Raw genomic sequence first — 10,827 nt, 5'->3', positions numbered from 1 at the left:
GGATGTATTAGATATTATTATTGAAAAAGAACAGACATGCGCAATTAAGGGACGACTTATGTGGGATAATTTAAGTATGTTAAGAGAAATTATTTATAATGGAAAGGATTCAGAACTTTGCATTTTAGGCTTAGATCAAAGGAGGGCTTTTGATTCTGTTTCCCACTCCTATTTATGGAAAGTAATGAAAGCTTATAATTTCCCGGACCAATTTATTTCCATTATTCAACTGATTTATAAAAAGTCCCTAGTGCGAGTTAAAGTAAATGGAAAGCTCTCATCCCCTTTTAGTGCTGAGTGCGGGGTTAAACAAGGATGCCCTTTGAGTGCTGCGCTATATGTCCTTGCAATTAACCCCTTATTGAAAAGGATAAATGATGATAAACAGATTAAGGGATATGTCTTTGACAAATCCCATAAAATCGCAGCTATGGCGTATGCAGATGACGTGACGGTGATAATTAGAAACCAAAACGAGCTGTCTTCAGTGATGGAGATATTACACCACTACGAACATGCATCAGGTGCCAAGCTGAACCAAGATAAAACTGAAGGGGTGTGGCTTGGACATCAGACCAGACAACCTAAAATGATGATCTCTTTATGTAAGGAGATTAAAATTTTGGGTATATGGATTGATAATACTGACTTTAGTTTACTAAATTGGAATAAGAAAGAAAATGAAATCAAAATGGAAATTATGAAATGGGAAAATAAAGATACAAATTATAAAACACGTATTAACATTGTAAAAACACACATAATTTCTAAACTTCTTTTCCTCGCCGCAATACTTCCTCCTCCGAGAACAACTGTTATGAAAATAAGTAAGATGTGCATTAAATTTATCTGGGGATCCAATCGAGAAGTGACTAAGAGAAAATTTATGTACAAGAGTAGGAAGCACGGGGGTTTGGGAGCCCCAGACTTAGAGATTGTCTTGCGAATCCCATTTATTAAAATTACTCAAAGTGCAATTTCTCGGGGTGCCCCGTGGGTTCGAGGGAAAGAGGAATTGTGGCAAAAGAAAAGAGGCAGGGCCAGAGCGGGCGTTCCATACCACAGACTTATGTTTGGTGATTTATCAAGTCAATGGGAACATTATAGTTTAAATATTCTCCAAGATAACACGAAAAATATCTATAAAAAAATTAATGAAATTAAAAATGAAGGTGTAATTCAATATAAGTATGCAAATAAAGATGAAAATCCTTCAATAGTTAAAAATATACAAGACAAATTACTATCCGAAAGCATGAGAGACGTGGTATGGCTCATCTCGCTCGGGCGCCTCCCTGTGAGAGCGGTGGTACAGTGGAGTTGTTTTGTCACCACCATGAAATGTCCTATGACAGACTGTGATGAAGATGAGACCCTAGAACATCTTCTATTGGATTGTTATAGGACAACTGAGATCAGGCAGAAGATGACAGAGATTGGCTATGATGTGGATGTTAATATTAAAGCAGTTAAATATGGTTTGTTTAAAGAAAAAATGTGTGATGACAAAAGGAGACTCTTTTGGTTGGTAATGTGTGTAATAAACACACATATTTGGAAAACCCGTACCAAAGGAGTGTTTGAACAAAAGATGATAAGTAGTGATGTGGTGAGTAAACATATCATTACAGATCTGCGGAGAAGACGAACAATGGACCTAAAACTTGGGAAAGTTTTCCCCTGGAACGTATTGAAATTGTAAGTTTTAAAGGTGGTTTGTGGACTCAGATGCTCGATTTTCCTCCTTGTTTTCCTTTTTCTTTAATGGGTGGTGTGTGATCATGGTTTTGTATATGTAATTGTATGTGTATGTTTATTTTATATGTAATTTTGTATACTTTAAATAAAGTGTTAAAAAAAAAAAAAAAGAAAGGGAGGTAAAGGACTCGGCAAAGGAGGCGCAAAGCGTCACCGTAAGGTGCTCCGTGATAACATCCAGGGCATCACTAAGCCAGCTATCCGCCGCCTGGCTCGCCGTGGTGGTGTGAAGCGTATTTCTGGTCTGATCTACGAGGAGACCCGTGGCGTGTTGAAGGTGTTTCTGGAGAACGTCATCCGCGACGCCGTCACCTACACCGAGCACGCCAAGAGAAAGACCGTCACCGCCATGGATGTGGTGTACGCTCTCAAGAGACAGGGCCGCACTCTGTATGGCTTTGGTGGTTAAGCTTACTGCACTGATCAACAACGGCAACAAAGGTCCTTTTCAGGGCCACCCATCTCTTCTGTAGAGCTCATCCTATCTCTTTTATGTGTCTAGTCAAGTTGTATCAAACTTCTTTTCATATAAATGGTCAATCTGACTTGGAACCCGTATTGAAAAAGCTTTTGATGTGTGATAAAGCTTACATATAAAATAAACATACACATACAATTACATATACAAAATCGTTACTATCCGAAATAAAGTGTTTAAAAAAAAAAAAAAAAGAAAGGGAGGTAAAGGACTCGGCAAAGGAGGCGCAAAGCGTCGTATTTAAAGTATACATATATATATAATTGTTAATGTCTTCTCGATCACCTTTCTTATATAATAAACACATAACTCCTTCATAAAACGATTTACCCATTGTTTCTCTTTCTATTCCTTCATTAAAATACTGAGTTAATGATTCAGACAGTTCTTTACACACAAATTTGTAAAATTCAGAGGGGAGTCCATCCAGACCAGGTGTTTTATCGGTACTAAGTTGGTTAATTACTGACTCCACTTCCTCTCTTTTAATTTTTCCAATCAAAGTTTCATAAATAACAGAATCTAATGGTTCAACCTCACTCAAAAAATTGTTAATAGCATCGCTGTTTGTAGCTATGGATGAAAACATCTCCGAACAATAGTCTCTAATTACTTGTCTTTTCCCCTCTTCTTTAAAAACTGACTTTCCATGTTTATCCTTAATTGAGACAATAAAATCATTTCGACATTTCTTTTGATTATTAAGAATCATATAATCGCTGTTCCCATGAAAGTCAGAACGTCTCAACATATTAAATAAAACTTCTCTATTGACTCGATCAATGTCCTTTTTAAGAGACATCATTTGGCTTTCCTCCTCCTCTTCCTTCTCCTTCTTATTTCTTAAATATATATATCTACTCACATCTTCATTATATTTTACATTCTTTGCATGATTTAATTCTCTCGCTTTAAATTTAAAAAAGTGACACATACGCCGTTTAAGGAGCTCCCAAAGTTCCGAGAAAGAAGTAGTGAAAATCTTAAGATGTAATATTTTCTTAATTTCAGATTTAACTTCGGACACAAGCGATTCGTTTGCTAACAAGGATGTATTCAATTTCCAATAGTTCAAAAATTCATGGGGGCAGCACGATACTGTTGCCATAACCACCATATGATCAGAAAAGTCTGTTAAAAGAGTGTCATATTTCAGACCTTGAACATTATGTGATATGTAGAATCTATCAATCCTTGTTTTAGTTAATGAATCAAATCTAGTGTAATGGACGGTATGTGGATGCAAGTGCCTGTATAAATCACGAAGTGCTGCTTCCTTACAAACTTTAACCAACAATTTGCTTTCTCGCAATTCTCTAAATTCAACCTTGGATATTCTGTCAGTTGCTTCAGTAACAATGTTAAAATCTCCACACAGAATTATATTAAAACCAACCTCTAATAAATACTTCAGTTTTTTCAATAATTGTATCTTTTTCGTTCGTTCGGGTGCATTATAAACATTAATAATACGCAACCTTTGCCCGTAATAACAGCAATCAACAAGGAGGAGTCGTCCCGGTATTATGTCTCTTCTTTTGATTATATTCACCGTATCTTTTTTAAAGAAAATGCCCACTCCGTCAGAGCTGTCTTCCCCTATCGATATTATTGAATGGGCAGTGTTCCACATTTTATTTAATTCACATACATCTACATGTGTTTTTAATCTCATCTCTTGAAGGCACAAAATATCATAATCCAGTCTTTTTAAGAAATCAACCTTCCTTTTCCTGCTCTTATTTGATTGAAGACCTCTGACATTAAATGTTATTATTTTGATGTTACTCATAGGTTCACTAAAGGAGAGACCATCTCAGAAATCTTACTCACGGAGGACTTGGTTTATTATCCTTCCGCTTATCTCTTCCAGAGCTAGAAGCAGAAACGTTGCTTTTTCTGCTTCCTCTCGTATCCTCGTTGACGAGCTCGTCTAGGGCCGGATGACTTCCACTAAAGAAGGTCTTCCGTTTTACTTTCGTTTCCTCAGGCAGCGAAGCAAGAGCCAGGGAAGCCGCCTCTGTGAGAGGAAAGGATCCATGGTCCTCGCTATCTCCGTCGTCATCAGGTGTCTGCTCGCTGTCTATTTCGTCGTCGTCACTATCGCTTTTATTCTCACCATCCGATGTCTCTATAATTAGGTTACCATCCAGCTCTTCATTACTCTCGTCACTTTTTTTACTTGACTGAGACAGTGGAGATGGTAACTCATTTTGAACAGGACTAGACTGGTTATCCTGGTCATACACTTGTGGATTATCTAATCCAAGCGAAACTGGGAATGACAGTGAGGCAGCCGTCGGAGGAGGGGGAGGGGGAGGAGAGGGAGGGGGCTCTCTCACCTGGTCATTCACGGGGGGATCCGTAGCTTGAGAAGGATCCTCCAAGGAAGGGAACTCCATGGTGTCAGAAAATCGAGGTTGTTGGGAAGATTTAAGTATATTCACGAAGGACTTGGGACATTTAAAGAAAGTGTGTCCTTTTGCGCCACAGAGGGAGCACTCACTTTCGTTTTGGCAAATTTTAGCCTTGTGGCCCAACTCACCACATTTCCAACATTTAACAGTGGGGCATTCTCTCGCCTGATGGTCTGGACCTTGGCAGATGAAGCACCTCACCGTTTGGCCAGGATAAATAATCCTGCCATTATAGAGGCCCAACGAGATGGAATTAGGGATGGAGATTATATGTCCAGCTTCATCTCTACGCATCCGAACTCTGTATTTTCGGACTCCATACCAGAATCCGAATTTGTCCACTGGTTTGACTGGGGGTTGAAGAATCTCGCAGTACCTTTTAAGATATAGCTCGATATCTTGGTCTGGAATCCTTCCAGTCCAGAATTTAACAACAAGAGTCACTACCTCTACCTGGACAGAAGACTCCACTTGCCAGTCTTTCCATTTCGGATGCGATGCGTTGGAAAAAGAGATCTCTAAGAAGCGACGTAAAGGCGCCTCTTGGGTGAAACACAGCTCAAAATCCCGTTTACTGGGCAGAGCGATGAAAGAGTATATGTCCTGCACATTCAGCCATGATGTTTGCAATAACAGCTCTTCAGCAACATAATCACGGGTCGGGGGATCCCCGTTTCCGATGTACTTAAGTCTCACCCATAGATTGCTGAAATTTGAAGCAAACGATAATGGGGCATACGGGGGCATGATTACATAACTAATAACCAACTACTCCTCCAGTCTTTCCCCTTCCACTCATTTTGACTGTTCAGAAACGAAGGTCTTGCCGCGACCACTCATTTTGACAGGTTCTTTTCTTCGTAGTATCGACACTCAAAGGAAACTCAAACACCTCCCTCGTCTGGCTTCCACGTGACCTGCATCCAAATCAGCAACTATTCATGACATGTAGCACACAAATTCTGAATGTGTTTGCAACACTTTATTTAAAGTATACAAAATTACATATAAAATAAACATACACATAACCTAACCTAACCCTTCCCCTGGAACGTATTGAAACTGTAAGTTTTAAAAGTGGTTTGTGGACTCAGATGCTCGATTTTCCTCCTTGTTTTCCTTTTTCTTTAATGGGTGGTGTGTGATCACGGTTTTGTATATGTAATTGTATGTGTATGTTTATTTTATATGTAAGCTTTATCACACATCAAAAGCTTTTTCAATACGGGTTCCAAGTCAGATTGACCATTTATATGAAAAGAAGTTTGATACAACTTGACTAGACACAAACAAAAGAGATAGGATGAGCTCTACAGAAGAGATGGGTGGCCCTGAAAAGGACCTTTGTTGCCGTTGTTGATCAGTGCAGTAAGCTTAACCACCAAAGCCATACAGAGTGCGGCCCTGTCTCTTGAGAGCGTACACCACATCCATGGCGGTGACGGTCTTTCTCTTGGCGTGCTCGGTGTAGGTGACGGCGTCGCGGATGACGTTCTCCAGAAACACCTTCAACACGCCACGGGTCTCCTCGTAGATCAGACCAGAAATACGCTTCACACCACCACGGCGAGCCAGGCGGCGGATAGCTGGCTTAGTGATGCCCTGGATGTTATCACGGAGCACCTTACGGTGACGCTTTGCGCCTCCTTTGCCGAGTCCTTTACCTCCCTTTCCCCTTCCACTCATTTTGACTGTTCAGAAACGAATGCGAGGGGTTGCTTGACGGACTCCTGAATTTACATCTGATTTGAGGACGTAAAAGAAAACAGGAGTGCTTGAAACTACGGCCATCTACTGGCCTTTGGCGGAAATGAGGAACAGCATGACTGTGCCTGGGGTGCAGTAGCTGTGTACTGTACACGATATGAGATTGAGTACTACATGTGTCACAGAGACAATCCAACAGTTTTCCAGTTCTCCAGTTAATATCTTTATTAAAGGCCAATAACCAGTGGTGCCTCCAACGGAGCCAGAAAAGGGGGGAAAGGTCATGCCATGAAATATTATTAGTTGTCCCCAGATCAAATAGGTTGTTAATCGGGTTTTACCTTGAAACTCTGAATTCCAGAACTTCCATACTTCCAGAATCAGTGTAGTTTTAGAAGTGTGTTTATACTGGCTTTCCTGCATGCAATAGCATTCACAGATGATCGCAACAGATTATTGAGAATGTCAATACTATATTTTCTGACTTGAAAGTGGCAGCGAGTCATACTCTGGGAGCACTATATCTATGATCTCTACTTGACTGGACTGATCTGGACAGCTTCACAGCATCATTTTTCTGTATGTTATCAATGTTAATGTCAAAGTCTGAAGACAGTTTGTGCAGTGAGATTAGTTTAACAGAGTTCCCAAAAGTCAGCTTCAATCCAACATCAGCGATGTGACCTAGGTATTGGATCAACGCCAGCGGAACATGACGATGCTGTGTTTCCATGCTCAAAGTTACTTCAAAGAATTGTGTTAAATTGTTATTTTTTATATATCTTTGGGGAGTGGAAAAAAAAAAAAAAAAAAAAAAAAAAAAAGCACCTGTGAACTGAACATGAACTGTGAAAAATATCTGATCCATGTTAGGCTTATTGTTATGTACATTCATAGTTTATAGCCAATTTAAACAACAGGAGTTTACCAAAGGTACTTTAGAGCAGGGGTGTCAATCATATGGCATAGCGCAAAGCACTCCAATGTGACCAGCGTTGGAAAATGATAAGTAAAGGAGGGACACATTTTAGAATTGTAACTGTATGTGTAGTTTTCCTGCTGATGAAGACCCATAATTCATGCTACACAGCAATTACGAATTATTATCACTTACTATGGAAGTACTACTTCTACTGTAAGTAATGTAATGTGTAACGTGTAGCAGGAAAGAATTGGAAGTACTGGAGAAGTACTGGTGCTTCGATCAAGTTACTGGATGCCACCTTCATGCCAACCATATGGCTTCTATTATATTAAAAAAAAGCACAACAACAACAACAAAAAGCCAAGAACATTGTACTGTGTTGTATAAGATTAATGTTATTGTAAGAAAGGAGCGCGCTCTCGGTGTGAGTGTGTTGGCTCTGAAAAGAGCCGTTGTTTGTAGGAGGGCGTGCAGACAGCTTAAGCCCTCTCTCCGCGGATGCGGCGAGCCAGCTGAATGTCTTTAGGCATGATGGTGACCCTCTTGGCGTGGATGGCGCACAAGTTGGTGTCCTCGAAGAGTCCGACCAGGTAAGCCTCGCTAGCCTCCTGCAGAGCCATGACAGCGGAGCTCTGGAAGCGCAAGTCGGTCTTGAAATCCTGAGCGATCTCGCGGACCAGACGCTGGAAGGGCAGCTTGCGAATGAGCAGCTCGGTGGACTTCTGGTAACGGCGGATCTCGCGCAGAGCCACGGTGCCGGGCCTGTAACGGTGAGGCTTCTTGACGCCTCCGGTGGCCGGGGCGCTCTTACGTGCGGCCTTGGTGGCCAGCTGCTTCCTGGGGGCTTTGCCGCCAGTGGATTTGCGAGCGGTCTGCTTGGTTCTTGCCATTCTTTCTCTCTTTGCCGTTCCTGTGTTTAAAACAGAAAATGTAACAAGCGGAGGAGACTCGCCGCTCTTAAAGTGTGTGACTGGCTGTGACGCGGTGCCGCTGCGGCTCGTGATTGGTGAGGGGCTCCACGTGGTGCTCAGCACCGCTCAGAGGAGCACCGCCCCGCCTAGGTGTGTGCTGCTCATTGGAGGAAGGCGCTTTGAAAACGCGCGCTGCCGCGAGCCTGTCTGCGATTGGTGTGTGACGAAGCTTCCCGCGCTCTGCGGAAATATAAGCCAGGCTCGGCGCCGATCGGGCCACATTTCCTTTGAGTGTTAACACTGCGAAGAGAAGTTTCAAGATGAGTGGGCGTGGCAAAACCGGAGGCAAAGCCAGAGCTAAGGCCAAGACCCGTTCATCCCGTGCCGGGCTCCAGTTCCCCGTGGGTCGTGTCCACAGGCTACTGCGCAAAGGCAACTATGCGGAGCGCGTGGGTGCCGGCGCCCCCGTCTACCTGGCAGCTGTGCTCGAGTACCTGACCGCCGAGATTCTCGAGCTGGCTGGCAACGCAGCCCGCGACAACAAGAAGACTCGTATCATCCCGCGTCACCTGCAGCTGGCTGTGCGCAACGACGAGGAGCTCAACAAGCTTCTTGGCGGAGTCACCATCGCCCAGGGTGGTGTGCTGCCCAACATCCAGGCCGTGCTGCTGCCCAAGAAGACCGAGAAGCCCGTCAAGGCCAAGTAAATGCCAAAGCCTCTGCTTCACGCACGAAACAAATAAACAAAGGCTCTTTTCAGAGCCACGCACTTATGTCTGAGCAAACATCCTCGTGGCTCTTGATCTGGTGTATGTATTTGGAAATGTAGTATTGCCTTATTCTCGCCAACTGTGTGTGTGTGTGTGTGTGTGTGTGTGTGTGTGTGAGATCATTACCTTTTAGTTACTTACCTCTTATTACTCTTACAAATTATTCCAGAAAACATTTCTTTTCAGCAACTCATGTAATACTGCACACTTCTCCTTGGATCAAAACCACTTGCAGTCTCTCTCGCAGCGTGATCGATGCCCGTGCCTTTTTGACCTCCGTTAGCTTGTATCTTTCAGAAATCGGTCACTTTATTCTAACAAACTTGCTCAAGTCAAAAGATCACGTTCAACACAACTGACTACATCACGTTTTTACGGTCTTAACAATTCGGAGCTACTCGTTACTGATATGCTAACTACGGCCTTAGAAATGCATCATGGTTGACATTAAAAGCAGATCCTAAGCCCGTGGAAACAGACACGACGTGGTTCATGACCAATGTTCCCTCTAATTTTTCATGTGTCTGAGCGAACACACAAACTCCCTGAGCGGACACTGTGAGCAACAGCAGACGTGTGCACTGTAGTCACGCCAGCATCGAATCCACCCAAGTTACATGGTTTATTAAAATAATCAAATTACAGCATTTACATTTATGTTAGACTACTTTTAATTAACTGCTTTAGCCCCACTTACAATGAAAATTAAAAAAAAAAAAATCTTGTTCATGACCTGTGTAGTATGTTAACACTATTGGAAGTAAAAATAACTTGAACTCCAACTTTGAAAACAAAAATTTATATTTAAAAAAAAAAAAAAAAAAAAAAAAAGAAGCTCTGACTTGTATTATGAGTCTGTGGTCTGGGAGAGAGTCCTGTAACTCTGTCTGCAAAATACAGCATATAATGACCAATGTTGGGCAATTAATTATATAGTTACTTCTTCAAAAAAGTAACTGAGTTTTGCAAACAGTTTTTTGCAGCTGTTTATCTAAAAATGCAGTTTAAAATAAACATTTCAAACTTTCTACAGAACAATCAGCTGTTCTGCATCAAATCTGATGCCACACAAATTATTTGTGCCACTCCAAAAAATAATTTCTGTCCACTATGAGATGAAGGAGAACAACGGCCTGATACCTGCAGGCCTGACAACAGGAGATGTATCACTGCTGTAACACCTGTAACATTCAGCAGTCGCCTCATTGTTCTGACACACACAACAAAACTATTGACTACACTACACACTAACTACACAAGATTTGTGCTAAACGTCTCAAATCTCTCACGTCTCAAAACATTCCTAAAACTTTTCCCCTTCCTAAACAACTGTTGCCATATCATTTTTTGATTGGTTGACACGGTACATTTTTCGACCAATAGGAAAGGGTGGGGTTTTTTGGTTTTGTTTTTGCTCACAGGCTTTCGAGTATTTTCCTTATAAAACGCTGTTTTTACCGTTTCTTCCCGCAGTAAATATAAACAACGATAGTATTCAGGAAGAAAACCAAACATTGCAGATATTTTTATCATAACTCTGGTTTTACGTGGCCGATCAACACAATTTAAAAACTGGTATAAAGTCCACACTTTTTCCATCAATTGTTCCGTCGGTCCTGCTCACATTTCCAATGGTTGTACACGTTGTCATTAACGTGGCTTCACTCCACATCAGCCACGCTGCTTTGCTAGCAAAACAAACTCGGGATCTCGCAAAAGTTTTGCGAGATCTCGCAAAAGTCCGTCTTAATTTTTTTTTCTCCCATGTCCCCTCCGGGGCTCCGTAGTGCCAGCAGTGCGCAATTACGCACGCGCGCAGCTTAGAGGGAACATTGTTCATGACACATGAGGCAAGACCACA

General features: G+C 41.9%; 4 protein-coding genes across 4 annotated transcripts; 2 read left to right on the top strand and 2 right to left on the bottom strand.

The window, feature by feature from the left end:
- Window positions 1-1,867: 1,867 nt before the first annotated feature.
- On the top strand, window positions 1,868-2,216 carry LOC146386191 (histone H4-like; the record flags this gene model as incomplete). Its single annotated transcript, XM_084932268.1, has 1 exon — window positions 1,868-2,216. A coding segment is annotated over one exon (300 nt), but the record flags the coding sequence as incomplete, so codon positions are not given.
- A 3,762-nt stretch (window positions 2,217-5,978) lies between these two features.
- Window positions 5,979-6,348, bottom strand: LOC146386190 (histone H4). The gene has a single exon (XM_084932265.1). The coding sequence runs from the start codon at window positions 6,337-6,339 to the stop codon at window positions 6,028-6,030; it is 312 nt and encodes a 103-aa protein (XP_084788391.1). The 5' UTR covers window positions 6,340-6,348; the 3' UTR covers window positions 5,979-6,027.
- A 1,351-nt stretch (window positions 6,349-7,699) lies between these two features.
- Window positions 7,700-8,244, bottom strand: LOC146386189 (histone H3). The gene has a single exon (XM_084932256.1). It carries the CDS (start codon window positions 8,173-8,175, stop codon window positions 7,765-7,767), a length of 411 nt encoding a protein of 136 aa, XP_084788382.1. The 5' UTR covers window positions 8,176-8,244; the 3' UTR covers window positions 7,700-7,764.
- Window positions 8,245-8,452: 208 nt separating this feature from the next.
- LOC146386188 (histone H2A) lies at window positions 8,453-8,966 on the top strand. Its single transcript, XM_084932260.1, has one exon. It carries the CDS (start codon window positions 8,517-8,519, stop codon window positions 8,901-8,903), a length of 387 nt encoding a protein of 128 aa, XP_084788386.1. The 5' UTR covers window positions 8,453-8,516; the 3' UTR covers window positions 8,904-8,966.
- The last annotated feature ends 1,861 nt before the right edge of the window (window positions 8,967-10,827 follow it).

The sequence above is a fragment of the Perissodus microlepis genome, chromosome 6 (assembly GCF_051167445.1).
Source record: "Perissodus microlepis isolate ML-2025 ecotype Zambia chromosome 6, ASM5116744v1, whole genome shotgun sequence".
NCBI classification, from domain to species: domain Eukaryota; kingdom Metazoa; phylum Chordata; class Actinopteri; order Cichliformes; family Cichlidae; genus Perissodus; species Perissodus microlepis.
This window is presented reverse-complemented; position numbering and strand designations above follow the sequence as displayed.